The sequence below is a fragment of the Molothrus ater genome, chromosome 4 (assembly GCF_012460135.2).
Source record: "Molothrus ater isolate BHLD 08-10-18 breed brown headed cowbird chromosome 4, BPBGC_Mater_1.1, whole genome shotgun sequence".
NCBI classification, from domain to species: Eukaryota; Metazoa; Chordata; class Aves; order Passeriformes; family Icteridae; genus Molothrus; species Molothrus ater.
The window spans coordinates 71,328,768-71,347,731 of NC_050481.2; the positions used below are offsets into that span (position 1 = coordinate 71,328,768).

Consider the following 18,964-nt stretch of genomic DNA (forward strand, 5'->3'; position numbering starts at 1 on the left):
GCACAGCCCCAGGGCTGCCAGAGCTCCAGGAGCATTTGGACAGCGCTGCCAGAGATGCCAGGGTGGGATTTTGGGGTGTCTGAGCAGGGGTAGGGGTGGGTGGATGCTCCCTGTGGGTCCCTCCCAGCTGAGGATACTCTAGGATTCCATGATTCCAGCCAAGCACGGCTCATCTGAGCCCCACCACTCTTCCAGCCCCCAGAGAACATTGCTCAGTTTCTCCCAGCTGCCCTTCCAGGGCAGGAGCAGAGCTCAGCAGCATCCAGGACAAGCTGGCATGTCAGGCAGGAGTGAGGGGTCAGGAAAATGCGTGTGTGCTTTATTCATGGATATGTTTGAATATTGACATGTACAGAAAAGGTAAGTACAAGTTTGACCCCAGTTTGGGCTGGCACCCACCACCCTCCCCTCGAGCAGGGGCACACAGGGGGTTCCTGCCCCAGCACCATCTCCCAGCCCCGGGTCTCCCTCCCAGCTCCTGCTCCCGCCTGGACAATGCTGGACTTGACGTGACAGGACAGGTAGAAGTACACACACAATATTTCACAGGCTCTCAGGGCTGCCAGCCACTGGGAGTAGTGCTGTGCAGCCAAAAGAGTCGAGTTCAGTGGCTACAGAAAGTCTGGCTGGTTCTTTAACTGGGTTTTTTTTCCTTTATTTTTCCCATGACTCTTCTTTGTGCTTATGGAAGTTGTCAGGAATGGAGTAATTCCTAAAAGAAAAATTGTCTCCTTGTCTCCCCTTCTGTCTCTTGGCTCACTCAGTCTTTTGCCTTTACAAGCAGCTGCTATGACTTCTGTGGTTAATCAAGAGACTTAAAAATGAAGATCCATGGTTCACTTCACAGAATTCAGCAGAGATGGAATTTCATCCAAAAAAATTACTGACTTTTCACAAGGAAAAAGCAGTGGTCTGTGCACGCATGTTGGTGGGTGGGAGGAGAGTCATCATATTTGCTTCCTCCAGCAGAAAGGTTCAAAAGTCATAATTTTTTGCACAGTTTGATTCATGAGCAGGCTTGGAGGGAGAATCAACATTAAATTTTCGTGAAAAGAGTAAAATAATCAGAACAAAGCCATGAAAGTTTGGGGATAACTTTTTTTTTTTTTTGTTAATTCCCACTCTCCGGCTCCTTCCTGCTGGGTGAGAGGCTCCTTGCTCTGTGCCTCACTCATTTCATCCCAAAATCCCTGAACCCCAAGGAACCCCCAGGAGGGCAGGACCTGGCCCAGGACAGGGCTTGGAGGACAGGACATGGGAACTGAGGATCTGCAGTGAGACAGCTAACATCTGCAGAGCCTTTAAAGTAGGACAGCCCTGGAGGTGTCCAAGGCCAGGCTGGATGGGCTTGGGAAGCCTGGTCTAATGGAAGGGACCCTGCTCATGGCAGGGGGGCTGGAACAGGGTGAGCTTCGAGGTCCCACCTGAGCCGTTTCATGATCCTGTGATGCAAACCCTGGGGAGATGATGATGCCTCTCACCGAAATCACTAAAGTAGGTGCTGATGTGGGACATGGTACTGGGATGAGGCAACCTCTGGAGGTCTCCTCCGGCCCATCCAGTTCTTGAGTAGATTCTCCACACCTCTTTTTACAGCATGCCAGTCTGAAGGGACAGGTGAGGCATCCTGACCACCCAGAAAAACTCTCTCTGCTGAATGAGAAGGAAGTGGCAAAGTGGCACCTCACCATCACTGACACTGCCATGTGAGTGACACAGGAGTGGCTGCTCCTGGGAAGCAGCTGACACTTGCATCCCCATCCTGTGCAGATGCTGAGCCGGGGCACGATGGAGAGCTGGTGGAGACTGGTTTGATGTGTGAAACGCCGAGCATGACTACAGGACTGGAAAGGGGCAGAAGGATGCAATTCCCAGCGTGACCTCGTGGTACTGAGGTAGTTCCTTGCCTTTGAAGGGCTGAGCAGTCAGGGTCTCATCCCTCTCCACTGCAGCTGAGAGGACACAAGCTTTGTGTCACTTGGCCTCTCGGGAGACACTGCTGTCCTGGCTGAAGGGGAGACCTTCACAGCAGCTCTGTGCCCCTGTGGGGTCACTTTGAAAGGATTTCCTGCCTGCAGCTCTCCCTCCTGCTCTGCTTTCCTGGTCAGAGTGAGCCCCTTGGCCACGAAGTTCTCACACACAGCCTTTGGCTCAGGGTGTGACTTGTCACCCTGCACACAAGCCTTTGGAGCTTGCTGTGTTCCTTTGCACAGCCCTGAAAACCAGGTGCTACAGCCCTGAGCACCTCAAGGAGCAGCACTGTGGACAGGATACAGCAGCAGGAGGATTTCTGTTCATGTCAGACACATCCACAGGTGTTCAGCTGAAAACCAGAGTGGTTTCTTGTTAGAGCAAAAGCCAAGGAATTTGCTGCAGTTTCTTAGAAAATCTGAAGCAATAAGCAATGGGAGAGGTTTTGCAGGAAATGGGAATAAAAAGCAATGGACTTTGCTGTGTCAGATGCTTCCTAAGCCTTTCCATGCATTCAAGTGCCAAGGAATTAATGATATTTATTGGAGAAGCACAAACCAAGGAATAAATGGACTGCTGCAAAGGCCAGGCCTAAACACACTCAGGAGGATTCTGGGGCTATTGCTCTTCCTCCCATGGCACTCAGCCTGGGTAAGCATTTATCCTGGGAAACCTTCTCACTCTTCCTTACCATCTGCTTTCCTGGCTCTAGTAAAGGGGTTCAGCCCCCCAGGAGGGCACTGGGACTCCTCAGCTCACCTCCTAGAGGAAAGATGGGGTGCTCAGGCAGACCAGGGTCACACACCTGGACAAAGGTGCCCCAAGACACCAGAGACATTGATCCTCACTTTCCTGCCCTGGGCTCTGGCTGTGGCTCAGAAGAAAGGGTCACTTCAGCAGCCCTTGCTTAAATGACATCCTCACTGAAAAACAGGAACAGGCAAGAGGCAAAGGCCTTGGCCTGCTCACCTGGACACAGGGGGTTGCCTCTGCCAGTTTTTCAAGGACGGGAAACTGTAGCAAGCCAGTCCCTACCCATGATATAATTCATGACACGGCCTTTCTTGGCTGGGTATTTCTGTCTTCAGGGTGGTTTCTAGCAAACCTCTCCTGTCCTTTCTCTTCCCAGGAAAACAAATTAAATCCCTTGGCTGGAGACCCCGTGCCTGTGAGACCAGAGGATGAGCAGGTGAGAGTGGGATGTGTTGGGCTCACATCAAACCCTGCCCATGGGCTCACACATTGGCCCCTGATGGAGAAAGGGTAGCCTGGAGTGGGACAATATTGGCCTCTGGTTGTTTGGATGTGACAAAAATGCCCCAAAACACTGAACAGGACCAGTGGATAGAGGTGTTTGGGTTGGGACACAAAAATTCAGCCATAAACAAAATGGAACACACGTGTTTCTTCCTGAATACCACCAATACAGGACACAGGTTTCCCTAAGAGGGAGGGCCCGAGGGGAGCTGACAGCTGGGACATGGATGCTGGTTGCACTCTGGCCATGGTTTTGAGAGGGTGGATAATCCCTGCCAGCCAGTTCAGAGTGTGGTCACTTGGTCCTCCCCAGAGGTGCTTCAGGCTCCTCTCCAATGAACAAAACCAGCCACCTTCCCACCAGTTTTCTGGTTTCTTCAGTCTGAAGGAACCAGGTGTGTTGTCCTTCAGGTCCTGAGCAACTGTGCAGGCAGTCTGAACTCCACATGTCCTGTCAAGAGCCCCTCAGTGTGGGCTTCAGGAAACCTCCTGACAGGTCATCCAGTCATCCATCCATCAAAGGCTTTCCCCTCTTGGCTGGGGCAGGAAAAAGCATTTCCTTTGCAGCTCTCATTTCTTGGATCACCTCTCTCCTTCATCTTTTCCAAGGGAATTGTCCATGGCTTCAGCCCTATCCATAGAGAGCTGGAGAAACAACAACCAAGCTGTGGTGTGGAAAGGTGGCCAGGACCAGGAATGAGCTGGTTGTCAACCACGCTGATCATAGAAAATCAAATAAACCGGCAGACAGATGAGGAGGAGGAAGGGATGCCCAAAAACTCACCTTGCCTTCCCTTCCCCTCCCTTCTCCCTGCTCTCCTCCTGAAAAAGTTACTGGTCTGGTTGTTGAGTACAGAAACCAACACAAATCGAGTCTCTCCTGGTGTGTGCCAGCCCTCCTCACATCACAGGGAGGCTCAGCACAGCAGGGGCCAGGAGAAGCCACATCTGCAGCAGAGAGGCTGCCCAGCACGGAGGGGCTGCTGGGCTGGAGGTGCCTGAGGACAAACGAGTGGAGCCACGCAGGAGCCTCTCCTCTCCAGCCACCTACAGAGAAAGGAGAGCGTGGAGTGAGAGCTGTGCCTCATCATGGAATCATGAAATGGTTTGGGTTGGAAGGGACCTTAAAGTGCCAACCAATTCCAACCCCCTGCCATGGGCAGGGACACCTTCCACTGTCCCAGGTTGCCCTAAGCCCTGTCCAACCTGGCCTGGAACAGCTTCCCAGGGCAGCCACAGCTTTTCTGGGCACCCTGTGCTAGGACCTTCCCTCCCTCACAGCCAAGAATTTAGTCCCAATATCCCATCCAACCCTGCCCTCTGGCAGTGGGAAGCCATTCCCCTTGTCCTAGCATTCAAGCCCTTGCCTCCAGTCCCTCTCCAGCTCGCTTGGAGCCCCTTCAGGCACTGGAAGGCCACAATTAGATCACCCTGAAGCTTCTCTTCTCCAGGCTGAACAATTCCAATTCTCTATTTTTCCTCAAAAGAGAGGTGCTCCATGTCTCTATCCAAACTGGTGTCCCTCCTTGGTGCCTCAGAGGATTTAGGGCTCAGGGGCTGCGCAGCCCAAAGTGTGTGCATGTGCAGAGGGGCCGGGGCTGATTTCAGCACCCAAACTCTGGCCTGGAGGTCAGCACGGCTTTTCAGCTGTTGGTGAAGGTGGTGCCACAGCAGCAGAGTCATTTGTGGGCACAGCACTTGTTTGGACACTGGCTGGAGGTGTCTGAGTGAGGTGGGTGCCTGGATGCCCTCTCAGGTCAGTGGCCATCCACGTATCTTATGGAGCCACTGCTGGCCAGTGGCTTGACCTGGTGACCTTAAAGGTGGGTCTGGAATATACCTCCATGGTGCTGGGAGACATTTCACCAGCTTTCCCCCTTAGGTCTCAAGTTGCCAACCTCATTAAACATTGAACAGGATCTGGATTTGAAGCTGAGTCCAAAGTCAAGACCCAAATCTCTGGTTTCCAGCAGGGACCACGCTCCAGCAGCACTCACAGCCCAGAGGAGGGATGTGCTGCTGCCACAAGGAGGTTGGAGATGTGGCAGGGCCATCCCCCACTTCAGCTGCTTTTTCCAGCTTCCCACTTGCTGTTGGGAATACTGTCCTGGTCACAGACAGCTCACAGCTTCTCCTTCACTTCCAGGATGAAGTTCCCAGTGCTAGGTCTGGACCTAAGGCCACTACTTGGATTTTCTAAGATCTGGGGAGCACCAGCTGGAGGGAAAGCCTCCGGGTCTGTTGGGTGCCAAGCTTTTGGCCTGGTGAAGGTGTCCCTGTGCCCTGCAACAGTGCCACCAGTGCCCTGGAGAGCAGTGAGGGAACCTGAGGCCACTTTTCTCCACCTCCCAACCTGCTGCTGATTGATGCAGGATGACCCCCATTCCAGCTGGGGAATAACGTGCAGTGGCTCCATGATTCAGAAGGCTGAACAATTGCTTTATTAAGCTACACTAAATTATATTAGTACATACTATATATATACTATATATATACTACATACTATACTATGCTAAACTAATACTAAACTATACTAAAGAAAAACCCATGACTCCTTACAGACAGTCACGACACAGCTTTGACCTAATTGGTCAATCAATCAAAACAACCTTCACCAGTGTCCAATTAACAAATCACTTTGGGTAAACAAACTCCATAACACATTCCCCGTGTGCCAAACAACAGGAGCAGCAAATAGAGATAAGAATTGTTTTCTCTTCTTTTTCTGAGCTTTCTCACTGCCTTCCCCAGGAGAAATCCTGGGCAGGTTGTGCCTGCTGCTCCCTGTGAAGAGAGCTGCGGCCACAGCCGCTCTGTGAAAACAGGGTGCAGAGAGGTGAATTGGGTGTTTTCCCAGCAAAAGAAACAGTGATTAGCCTTAAAATAACCCACACTTGGAAGTTCTGAAGGTATCAGTCAGCTCAGTGCAAAGCTCAGTCCTTGGAGTCTAGTTAAAACTGACAGCCTCCGTAACCTGAACGTTCAGCAAATCAGGGTCACTGTTAATTATTCAATAGGAAAATAATTGAATCTGAAAATTACTTTAGTGTGGCAAGTCAAGGTCATTTTGTTCTACTTTAAAATAAAATATTTAATGTCTATCACAGCCATTTCAGTAAATGAATATGTTATTTGTTTTAAAATAATTTCAATTTAATATTATTTTGATAGTAACAATTTACTGATGAACAGAACCTTTCCTTTCAAATTTTCCAATGCTTAGCAAACCTTAAACCTCTGCATTATAACCTCTAGAATCCTCATCTAATAAGGGAGGAACTTGTGTCCTGAGAAGTTGAAATGCTTGTCTGAAGCTGAACTGATGCTCTGAAGGATGGTGAGGAACCAAGCCAGTGATCCTGGGTGAAAACCCCATGGATTTCCCAGTACTTCAAATGAAACGTAGCTCTGAATAAAGGGAAGGGAAGGGAAGGGAAGGGAAGGGAAGGGAAGGGAAGGGAAGGGAAGGGAAGGGAAGGGAAGGGAAGGGAAGGGAAGGGACATCAGGCCTCCAGGAGATGGAGGGTAGGTTGGGTGCCTGCATGTGACACAGGTGGAAGGAGTTGAGGTGAGGAGGCTGCAGGAGGCACAGACATGGCCGATCATCTCCCCAGGCCAGGCCTGCCCTCTCCTACCTTGGTAGGCTGGAGGTGCTCCAAACTGTTCTCTCTGAGGGTGGCCACAGCTCTGTTGGCATTTCTGTCCTGCTTGTACATCTGTGTGGTGGGGGGGATGGACGGGGCCACGGCTGTGTTCAGGTGAGTCCCATTGCCAAAGGCCTGAATGGCGTTCTCTTGGTGTGGGAAAGATGGAGAAAAGGCTTGTCAGGGCAGGGGGAAGCCTCCCTTTCCCAGCCTCTTTATCTGCATCCCCCGAAGGGACGCCTGAGGCTCTGCAGACCTCCTTGGCTGGTAACACAGGGAGCTGGACGCCCACAGACCCCAGAGCACACGGCATCTCCCCGTCCCCGCGCACAAAAGGCCCCCAGGGTGCAGCAGTAGTGCTTACGGAGGCAGATGTTGTTGGTGAAGAGGTGCAGGAAGCTCTGGCACTCGTCCTGCCGGTTCCCGCTGGCGTTGCAGGTGCACCAGGGAGCGATGCTGGACGTCGAGTTGTCGATGTAGTTGGGGGTGATGGGACTGCCTGCCGGGACAGACGGACAAGAGTTACTGCAGGGCAGGGACCCCAGGAAGGGGCGGTGACCTCCCCTTGGGCTGCTCTCCTGGGTGACTCTGCCTCAGCCAAGCCCCTCCGTGACAGCAGCAAAACTCTTCAGGTGCTGATGCCATGGGTCTGGTTTGCACCCAGGGGAGAGAAGAGGAGCACTCACAACCCTTTTGGTCACATCACCATCACCAAAGCCTTTGGTCAATTAAAAAGTGCTATCAGTCCAGGAATTAGAAGTTTCTGGGAATTCAGGTTCCCTAATAACATTCAGAGACTAATGGAATGGTTTGGGTTGGAAGGCACCTTAAATCCCATCCAGTGCCACCCCTGCCATGGCAGGGACGCCTCCCACTGTCCCAGGTGCTCCAACCCCAGTGTCCAGCCTGGCCTTGGGCACTGCCAGGGATGCAGGGGCAGCCCCAGCTGCTCTGGGCACCTGTGCCAGGGCCTCAGCACCCTGCCAGCCAGGAATTCCTTCCCAATATCCCATCTGATCCTGCCCTCTGGCAGTGGGAAGCCATTCCCCTGGTCCTTGCACTCCAGGCTCCTGCCCTAAGTCCCTCTCCAACTCTCTTGGAGCCACTTTAGGCCCTGGGGGGGGCTCTAAGGTCTTCTTGAAGCCCTTTATTCTCCAGGCTGAGCATTCAAAAACTGCATGTGAATGTGTATAAAGGTTTTTATGCTGTCATTGTAAAAGCCAATCTCAGTCTCCAGAATGAAGGATTAAAATGGAATGAAATGTTGGCCCAAAAATGCCAGTCTGTCTCATCTGTCAGGACAGATCTGGCCCAAAGGCCACTGGCACTTCTCTTTGGACTCTTGTCTGTGCCCATGCCAACTGCTGCCAGCTGGGCTCTGCAGCATCTGAAACCCCCATCTGATACCCTTTGAAGTTGGCAGAATGGCAGTGCATGGTGATTTCCAGTGGCATCACTGGTGATGGCATCAGGGAATCCCTGGCAGAGCAGACACCCTGGGACAGCCCATCTATTTCCACCAGAGAGAGAAGCTCGCATCTGTCAGTAGCCCATGTTTTTTTTCCCTCCACTGCAGACATCCTAAAGTTACCCCATACCCATGGCTTAGTCATGTCACTGAAGGGAGAAAGACCAGCACCAGGTTGGATGTGGCTTGGAGCAACCTGGCCTGCTGAAAGGTGTCCCTGCCCATGGCAGAGGGTTGGAATGAGATGGGCTTTCCAGGTCCCTTCCAGCCTAAACCATTCCATGACTCTGTGATGTCCCAGAGAGCTCAGCTCTCCACCTTACTGTCCTCATAGCCAGAGTAAGAGGAGACATTTCCACCCAGAGGAGACATTTCCCACACAGAGGAGCGGTTTCCCAACCAGAGGAGACATTTCCTACTCAGAGGAAATGCTTCCCACCGAAGAGAGGTTTCCCACCTGGAAGAGACATTTCCCACCCAGAGAAGACATTTCCCTCCCAGAGGAGAGGTTTCCCTCCCAAGGGAGAGGTTTCCCTACCGGAGAAGAGGTTTCTCTCCCAGAGGAGAGGTTTCCCTCCCAGAGGAGAGGTTTCCCTCCCAAGGGAGAGGTTTCCCACCCAGGGGAGAGGTTTCCCTCCCAGAGGAGAGGTTTCCCTCCCAGAGGAGAGGTTTCCCTCCCAAGGGAGAGGTTTCCCACCCAGGGGAGAGGTTTCCCTCCCAGAGGAGAGGTTTCCCTCCCAGGGGAGAGGTTTCCCTACCGGAGAAGAGGTTTCTCTCCCAGAGGAGAGGTTTCCCTCCCAGGGGAGAGGTTTCCCTTCCAGAGGAGAGGTTTCCCTCCCAGGGGAGAGGTTTCCCCCAGAGGAGAGAGAAGCGCTCACCGATGATGCCGGTGTAGGCCAGCAGGCAGGCGGCGTAGCTGTCCCTGCGGCAGCCACTGGCAGCCTGTGGGGACGGCTGGCAGTTGAACTGGAACTCTGCGTAGCGCGACCTGATGGAGCCAGAGCACAAACGGGACATGGTACCACAACTGTGGGAAAGGGGATGTAACAGCACACTCACGGTGGTCACAGAGGGGAGCACGTTTGCAAAATGCTGCTGTAGGTGTTCTTCAAACAGTTGGAACAGGTGTCCTTTTACAATCTCCTGCCTACCCCAACAAACCCAGGAGGAGGTTTCTGCAGTCAGTGTTTTACAAGCTTCCTTCAGGACTGCAAGGTAAGTCCAGTGTTGGAAGAAATGTTTGCTTTCTGTTTTGTGAGGTTGGCTTTTGAGGAGAGAGCTGTTGCCAGGAAGGAAATCAATCTGTGTTGCCATTTTCTATCTTTTGGGTAATAACTTTGCCTAAAGACCCCAGCTTTCATTTTTAGTCTGATTGGATGAATTGCTCTCGTCCAGTTTCTTTCTCTAAAGACTCTAAATACAGCTGAGATCACCTCAGATCAAAGGAAACGTCCAGAGGTTCAGACATGAAATGTCCTACCCATGGCCAGGGCTGCTGCAGATGTCCATTCTCAGGAGAAGGACTCTCTGGAGCCTGTGGAGCAGGCAAATCATTCTGCCAACCAGGGATGTGCCACCAAACTCTTTAGGCATGAGTCAGCTCTTGGCACATGGTGGTGTTGGAGATTGTAGGATATCTGGGGCATCAACACAGGGCTTTCAGGCAGGACACAGCAACAGCTGGAGACCCAGACCCATCTCAACATTCATTTTGTGGCCAGGCAGGAAGGGATTTCATGTGGCATCTGAGCTGCTTCAGAAACTCAAGCACTGACAACACCTGAAGGGGGGGTTCTCTAGGTGACAACCTGCACTGTCTGAGCTGAGAACTGAGAACCTCAAATGTTTACCCTGCCTGGGCAATCTCAGAAAAACTGAGCATGTTGCTCCTCCCAGACATCCTCTCTCTTCCAGACACATTGATCTTGCTCCTGGTCAGTGTCAGCATTCCAGTTTGCACTTTCCAGCCCACTTCTCCCCTACACCTTTCTTTTTTTTCTCATCTTTGTTCCCATGTTTGCCCCTTATCAACCCTTTCCTCCTGTAACATGGACAGGCAAAATCTTCTTTCCCAAAACTTGCTGCATTGTTTGGAGATTTAGAGAAGGGAGGTAGTGACTGCAGATTTGATATAATCCATATTAGTAGAACCCACCCCTCTGAGCTGGGAAGTTCAAAGGGCTAGAGCTGTGCAGGAGCAACAGAGTGAGACTTGGAGTGCTTCACTCCACTTCTTTATGATTTATTCTTGGCTCTCCTTGTGGATTCTGCACCACTGGCTTTGACCAGGTCACATGTCAACCTCTTGCTCCCTCTGTGTCTCTAGAGGATATTTTATATTATATATTCAGAGATCAAGGGACCAGATAATTAATAGCTGTGCTGCTTGCAGGAAATAGTTTCCAGTCTCCTGGGGAGTAGCACTCTCCCCTTTGAACCTCTTCCTCCTCACTGGGCCCTCTTGTCATGTTAGGGAGAGGGCAGAACCCGTCCATTTGGGATTCCCTGGGTAGCCAGGGGACAACATCTGAGCAGGGTCTGGTCAGCCCAGGGGCATTGCATCTCTCAGAGTCTGCTTCTGTACAGTTCAGTCCTTCTCCTGCCTCCATGTTTCTGGGGTGCAGAGTGCTGAGGGTATTTGTACTTTCATGCTTCCAAGAGGATGCTGCTGCTCTCACTTTCCTTTGTGAAAATACATAATATTTTTATTGTAATTAAAAGGTGCTGTGCTGGTAGGGGATGGCTGCTGGAAGTTCAGCTCAGGAAGTCTCAAACCCCACAGCAATTAGAGACTGAGACAATACAGGGAGGTGTGTCCTACACTTGTTCTTGCGCTCTTCCCCAGGTGTCTGCTCATGGCCCAGCTGCACACAGGGCACTGGGCTGGGCCCCCGTGGTGCTGCTTTTGCCTTACATCTCTCACTGCCAGCTGGGCTCTGCTCCCGAGAGCTCTGTGTGCATTAACCTTCTGGAATATCAAAGACTTTTTGAGCAACAGGGAGAGGGAAACAGTGCAGATGAAGGAAAAGCGCTGAAGGGGTTCTGCTGTCAGTGTGCACATGGGATGGGTCTGTGTGTGTGTGATTTGGGCTGGATGGAAACAGAGGAGCAAACCAGGCTGGCCACAGACTGTGCAGTGGATCTGGAATGACACCGGGACTCTGAGACTCCTGGTGCAATCACCAAAACATAGAATCACAGAATCACAAATGGTTTGGGTTGGAAAAGACCTAAAAATCATCTCATTCCACCCCGTGGCATGGCAGGGACACATTCCACTGTCCCAGGCGACTCAAAGCCTCAATGTCCAGCCTGGCCTTGGGCACTGCCAGGGATCCAGGGGCAGCCACAGCTGCTCTGGGCACCCTGTGCCAGGGCCTCACACCCTCACAGCCAGGAATTCCTTCCCAATATCTCATCTAAATCTAATGTCCTTCAGTTTTCAGCCATTCCCCCTTGTCCTGTCACTCCTTCCTCTTGTCCAAAGTCTCCTGCTCTCCTGTAGGCTCCTTTTAGGTATTAGAAGGTGCTATAAGGTCTCTCCAACACTCAGCCTCACAGTAGAAGGGTGTATTTTTTACGTATATAGATTAATTTTTCTAATTAAACAAGCAAGCAAACAAACATGGTTTTAAGGCCTTCACAAGTGCCTGTGGCTGTCAGGATACCTTGGGTGCTCCTTGAGGATGCTCTGGGCTGGGGAAGAGGAGCAGTGAGGGAGATGGATTGGTGAAAGTGGCTGTAAGGACCTCTCCCCCATACTCCTGCTTAGCCTGCACCTTCCTGGAACTGTGCCCATAACAGGTCTTTTCTCTAGAACCAAAGCAAAAAATCCACAGAAAATGTCTAAAGAGTTTCAGGGTGATCATCTCCCATCCCCTTCTGTCTGTGAACAGGTTCTGTGGGATACAGGGACATGGCCCGGCGTGGCACAGCCTGTCACGGCCGTGTGGGACAGGGCCCCAGGAGCACTGGCGGTGGCTCAGGGCTGTCACCAGGCCCTGGCCAAGGGAGGGCTCAGCCTGGCGTGGGGACAGCCCCGCGCGTGAGCCTCACCTGCAGACGTAGTTGTCCCGGCAGGAGTCCAGAGGCGCCAGGCAGTTGGGCTTGTCCTTGGACTCGTAGGAGCAGGCGGGGACGATGGTCTGGCGCCGGCGCTCGGCGCAGGCCGTGTCCTCGCAGGGGCAGAAGAGCAGCTCGTGGGTGTACTCGGGGGGCACGCGGTCGAAGAACTTGCGCAGGGCCTTGTGGCACTTGGAGCGGTTGCAGGTGTCGGCCCGCGCCAGGCGGCGGATGCAGAAGGACACGTACTCCGTGCGCAGCCGCTGGCACATCTCGTCCACGTTGCAGGCCTTGGCGGCGTCCAGGCACCGGTTCACCTGTGTCACCTCGTTCTCAGACCCTGCGGGGTGGTGGGACACGGTGAGGTGGCTCTGAGCTGACCTCCCCACCAGCAGCACCGCCCCTGAGGCCTTCATCCCCCTGCTCCCATCCATGGCCACCCGGTGACACCACACCCGCTCCATGGCCAGGCTGAAGTGCAAGTTTGCTCTGCGGGTCCTGGTAGGACCAAATTCCCTTTCCACATTCGTCTTTTCCCAAGAACTGCCACAGTCACATACCAGACTGCACCCCCAGAGCTCACTTCACCAAGCTTGTATCTTTAATAAAATGAGTTTTGCTTTAATCTGGGCATCTGGTAACACTTTACTAATGCAGATTAACCAGCCTGAGACCTGGAAGACAGCAGGCATTAGAAAGTGCATCAACTTAAGGCCATGAGTGGATCCATTGAGTGTTGGGACCTCCACTAATGGACCTTCTTGTTTCTGCAAGTTGCTCAAGATCAAAGACTGAGTCTCTGCTACATGGGTGGTCTGCACTGATTCCTGGCACCTCAGCCTCACTGCCCTGGACAGAGAGTTTCTCCTGGCCTCTGAAAGGTCATGTCTGGCTTTGGAGCAGCTCTGTTTGTTCAGCCCAGGATCTGCCCAGCTAAGCGAGACCTGTCTGGGTCGCAGTGTGCCCCATCTAGACCATTCTGAGCCAGTATCACCCTGTCCCCAGAAGTGACAGTGTCTTCACAGGGTGGGATCAGAGGTACCATCCAGCCTCGTGCCCCTGGGCACAACCTGATGCTGCCTGCATGTGATGCACGTGGGTCTCTCCCCACACCCTTTGCAGGGTCACCCCTCACTTACATCAGCAAAATCACTCTGCACGTCCACCCTCCTAAACAAGAGGAGAAAGAATGTCCCAGTCTGGGTGGGAGAGCAGAGATGTGCTGTTGGATGCAGGGAAGGCAGAGGAAACCTGCAGTAAGGGGAAAGGTCAGGAAAATAAAGCAAAAACTGTAGTGATGGATGAGAGAAACAGTGTCTTCAGTGGGAAAGTAGGAATCTCTTAAGTTTATGTGCCAACAGCCTTCTCTGTAAAAATAGGGAAAAGGAAGAGGAAAAGGCATTTGTCTAACACTGGTTGTAGGGCTGCTTCAAAGGTGGATGGGACTCTGTTTTATAGAGGGGAAAAATGCTACAGGGTCCATGGCAGGAGTCAGTGGGAACAGCAGAGAATGTGTCTGATCGGACAGATAAAACAAGGGTCCTTCAAGCTTGAGAGAGAAAATTAATTTGAAGCTGCTTTTCACCTCTTTGAATTAAAATCATGACCAGCAGCACACCAGAAGGACTTTCTTCCCAGCACAGAAAGATTTTTCCATTGAGGAAAAATCCCCAGAATGATAAATTTCCAATGCAGAGTCAAGCCCTATCTTTGATTGGGAGTTAAAACCAGACAGTCACTGCTGACAAGTGTTAAAACATTGACAATCCCCCTGAGCCCTTCAAAGCTGGCTGCCCTCCTTTATTTCCCTGACTTTATCAGATGCTCCTTCTCCCATCATTTATTTTTTCCTTCCTTTTGCCCCCTTTTGCTTACAGTGAGCTGGAAGTCAAATTCCAAGTTTTTCAGTTATTTTATGGTGGGTGAAAGTTTTGCTTGTTGTGATCCCTTCTCTAAATAGTTACCTTTAAAACTGCCCAGAGATGAATATTGTCAGAGCGTCGGTTTATGCTGGGAAGCTGCCAGCTAACGTGTAGGAAACAGTTACTTGGAAGGGTTTCATTACCCATTCAGCCAATAAATCACAGGGAACATGTTGGATTTTCTCCTCTTCCCACGCAACACCAGCAGATGTGCTTTTTAAATCACTGCTACGATTAGAGTGGAGGGATATGGTTCCATTTGTACAGTTTTAGTAGTGGCCATATATTGTTTATATAAAATTTAGTTTAATATACCTGTTGTTCAATTGGCCTATGGTCACAAGGGTGTCTTATGTTTCAACAAGTTCTTGGGATTTTTTTTTTGATAGATTTGAAAGAGGGTCCTTTGGCAATGTTGACCATATGACCCTGGACACTGGACAGGCAGAGGGCAGCAGGTTGTAATTTATGTAATAGAAGATATTGATTAGTATGAATAAGGACAAAAAGGCCAAGAAATTCCATGTCCCTAAGTGGATGCCAAGTCCTCTGAAGAATCCCTGCTGCTCTGGGCCCATTTGCTTTGCTGCACAACCTATTTCAATTTGCTTTAAAAACCTGAGAGTGTGTTAACCCTGCATAAAATTCCCATCCCTTGATTTCTCCATGCTCTGAAGCTTTCTGGAATTCAGCAGAAGGGGAAAAATTCCAGTAAAGAAAACCATGATCCAGCAAAAAAATTCCCTGTCCATGCACCAATCTGCCAGGTGGAGTCAGTAAGAGCGAGGTCAGGGAGCACCTCCCATCCTCTCTGCTCCCCTTTTCCAGGCTGATGGGTTAATTTGCTGCAGGACATTTTCACCCAGCAAGTGCCTGGCCATGGTGGGGACTGCAGACATTGTCCAGCTGCAGGGACATGCTGCTCCTTCCTCGCCTGGGTGCACTCCAGCTGTGGATGTCCCCCCCAGAGCAAGGCACTCATTTGGAAAAGCTGTTTGGGCACATCTGCCAGAGACACAGGAGGAGCACATTACCTGCTCCCAGACAGGTAGTTTGGTAAAATACCCACTCTTGGAAAGCTTCCCAAAGCTGTGGAGCACAGGATGGTTGTGGTGGCAGCTGTGCCCTTGGTGATGGATGGGTTATTGGTGGCCACACTGACCTTTGAACTGCTGAGCCCTCGGGGAGTTAAAAGGTGTCAGGCTGCTCTGCTCAGCCATTAACAGGGTTAGAGGTACAGCAGAACACGGCTCTGGGTCCTGAGGTTGCCCTCAGGGCACGTGGTTAAAGGCTGTGGCTGGGATCAACACACAGGTTGAGTTATTGACCTCTTTTTCCTGCAGAGTTTGATCCTTGACTGACGTGGAAGCACCCTCTCAAACCTAACAATGCCCAAGCAGCTCCTGTCTGCATGGAACAGATCATCCACCTGCTATGAGAATGGGTCATTGGAAGGGGTTTTTGTACCACATTCCTAAGTCCCAGTCCTTCTGGTACAGACATGAAACAGCCCAAAGACAAAAATCACAAGCAGCTTTTCCCAGAACATCTAACAGTTTAGCAAAGGAATCAGAGGCACCTCCTTAGAAAAAACAACTGCTAGACCTGAAGCATGCAATGCTCACAAGGAGCACAAAGGACATCCCTGTCTGCAGCCCTTGACCCCCCAGCCAGGACCCTCTCTGTCTGCACAGAGGTGTCAGAGCATTTCCCACCCACCTACCTGCAGTGATGGAGGCCAGCCGGACGTAATCAAAGCCCCTGATGAACGGCTCGTATGGGGAGCTCTCCAGGACATTCATGCCTGGGGGGAAGAGAGAAGCTGGTGAGAAGGCAGATGAGGCTCCTGAGGGAAGGCTAAAATGCACAAGGTTCCACATCTGCAGTGAAATACTGTTTGGTGGGTGCAAGGGGACTGTGCTCTAAAGGCCACCAGTAAATGGACACTCAGAGCCATAGGAACAGGTGTGTGGACACATCCTTGGAGAAGGGAATAGAATGGAACTGGCTTTAAAAATGTATCTCTATTTTGGAGTGGGGCAGCCTGTCGGAACTGTTGAGTTCTGTAGCTCAAGCTCTGGGGCACACGGCAGGGATTGCCAGAGAGGATACCAGACTGTAGCACAGGCTTCTGCTCACGGGCAGAGCTCAAATCACCAGCTCCCTACACACACCATTATTGCAGTTTCTTCTATGTCCCTCCCCGGGTTAAAGGTCCTCACCTCTTTTTAGGACACAGACAGGGCTGTGCACAGGATTATGTGGGTGATGACACACTCCATCTTTACTGTCACCTCTCCCTTTCTCCTTGCCAACAGCCTTTTCTCACTTAGCACAAAGCTAATGACCCACAGCTCCTGCAGAAACTTCCTCTCGTTGTTTTTAAGTCTCTGGGAGCCTGATTTTATTCAACTGGTGCTTCTCTTTCATCTGTGCAATGGTCTGTAATGCCCCATCATCCTGATGGATACCATGGAATATTACTGAAGCAAACAGCTCAGTATCTGTTGGTTTTTTTATTAGACATTTAGATGGATGTGGACAGCAGCAGCAGGTGTACTGGCTGGGATAAAAGGACTATCCAACCCCATGCTCTGGGCATGGGCTGACCTCCAGCTGCAGCCAGAGGCAGCAAGAAATGGCACCCAGTGTCCACAGCCCTGTGCAATCACCACAGCACATTACAAGGCAGCTTTACACCTTCATTGAAATATCTTGTATCGTTACTGACTAGAGAGGGGCCCATTTGTATTTTCCAGCATAGCAGTTTTATGTCCTGATGATAAAGCACCTTATCAGAGAGTTGTTATCGGGTTGTCATCATGTTATTGTGTCTCTAAGTGGGAAGGTGGCTAAACACGGTGTGCTCAAGAGAAGCTGAGTAAATAGTGTGCTTTGTAAATTCCCTGAGCACGCACTTCCACGATTGTTTTTGCAAGAGGGCTTCTAGGAAGCTTTTTGCAGCCTCCTGGGTATGTCTGATTGAGAACAAAGCTCTACATGGACCGTGTGGATTGGCTTCCTTTCTCAGTCAATTAAACATGTGTAAGGACTCTGAAACATGGGACTGCTACGAAATGTATCTCTCTGGGGAAATTAAGGCAAGGAAATAAAAAGTTTGGTGTGCGAATCTGCATTGCAAATGAAGTCAGTTGTTTGAAAAAGTGTGGGGCTCAGGACATGACAGGGAGAAGTGGAGTAGAGCTGTTGTCAGCGTCCAAGAACAGCCCTCTCCCAGTCATTCCCAAGGTGGAAGTCCCAAGGCACTGGGCAGGGAGTCCATCCAGCACCCAACTGCTATTCTGCATCTGGAGACCCAGAGCTGGCCCCTGCCTGCTCTCAGCACTCATTGCCAGCCTCTCTCTTCTCTTCCTTCTAGAGGAAGGTGTCTCTCCCTGCCCATGGCAGGGGCTTGGAACTTTCAGGGTCTTTCAGGTCCCTTCCAACATAAACCATCGTGTGTCCCAGAGCTGGAAACCCTCAAGACAGCACTGCCCTACACAGCTGTGTCACAGGTGACCCGTTTCCAAGTTTGAGCCATGAAGGTCAGCTGGGAAGGAAGGAGCTGTGACACCACCCACTGAGATGAATGGAGAAATTGGATTACCACCTCTTCCCCAGACTCCCCTTCAATGGAAACAAATTTGGCAAATAATTATGGGAAAGGCGAGATACTGGACTGTGCTCAGATCTTGTATTTGCTCAGGTCAGTTCATAGCACCATGCTCAGCACCCTGCAAGCTGTGGCACCTGGAAGCTTCCCAGGAATTTGATCAACCAGTTTCCATCCTGGCAAGCCTGTGCACTGCAGAGTCCATGCTCTTTGTTTTGCTTGGCCTTTTGGCCTGTGGTTTCACCCCTGCACTTTTCCTTTCAGGTTTCAGCCAGCAGTGTTTTATTAATCTACTTCACAGCCCATGGCTGGAAGGGTCTGTTTTATTCCCCATTTTAATTTTCATGGTGCATAAAATACTCACCAGCCTGACAAGGAAGAATTATGGTCACTGAGGTGCAATTTTATGGTGACTCTTAAAAAACGTCAAAATCCAAACTTATTGAATACTGGCTCTGGGAACACTTTAAGTTCCAGCTTGATGTCACCAGCCCCAAATCTTCACTAACACAAAGACACTGGTGCACTTGAGACATTCTAAGAGTGATTTTTTTGAAGCTCATGCTGTTTTTCCTCAATGTCTGGGCTTTATGTTGTGTTTCTATAAAATCTACAGTGTTTATGGTCTTGGTTAACATACTTAGATACAAAATACGCTGTGCATTTCCACAGCAAAAGATCTCAATGTATATTGGGAATGTCATAAAAGAGAGGTTGGGTTAAAAAAAAAAAGGAAGGAGGAATCTCAGGTTTTCAGTAGTGCTTTCTCTGAAATGTCAATACCATAGGGATCAATAGGATCATCAAATCTCTTGATGGCCCCACAGGGACCCTCAACTCCAATTGCTGGCCCTACCAGACACCTCAACAATCCCACCCTGTGCCTGAGAGTGTTATTCAAATGCTCCTGGAGCTCTGGCAGCCTTTGGACCGTGCCCATTCCCTGGGGAGCCTGGGCAGTGTCTGAGCACCCTCTGGGGGAAGAGCCTTTCCTGATATCCAACCTAACCCCCTCCAACACAGCTTC

General features: G+C 50.9%; 1 protein-coding gene across 2 annotated transcripts in view; it reads right to left on the minus strand.

Moving 5' to 3' along the window:
- Window positions 1-291: 291 nt before the first annotated feature.
- The window catches only part of LOC118686314 (GDNF family receptor alpha-4), a 74,273-nt gene continuing 55,600 nt past the window's right edge, over window positions 292-18,964 (minus strand). For both annotated transcript variants that reach the window (XM_036382467.2, XM_036382466.2), the window contains exons 3-8: window positions 16,048-16,128; window positions 12,397-12,742; window positions 9,219-9,328; window positions 7,237-7,371; window positions 6,864-7,021; window positions 292-4,275 (exon numbers count right to left, since the gene is read on the minus strand). In XM_036382467.2, the coding sequence (XP_036238360.1) occupies window positions 4,129-4,275; window positions 6,864-7,021; window positions 7,237-7,371; window positions 9,219-9,328; window positions 12,397-12,742; window positions 16,048-16,128 (977 nt within the window). In that variant the 3' untranslated portion in view covers window positions 292-4,128. The remainder of the gene's footprint in view (window positions 4,276-6,863; window positions 7,022-7,236; window positions 7,372-9,218; window positions 9,329-12,396; window positions 12,743-16,047; window positions 16,129-18,964) is intronic.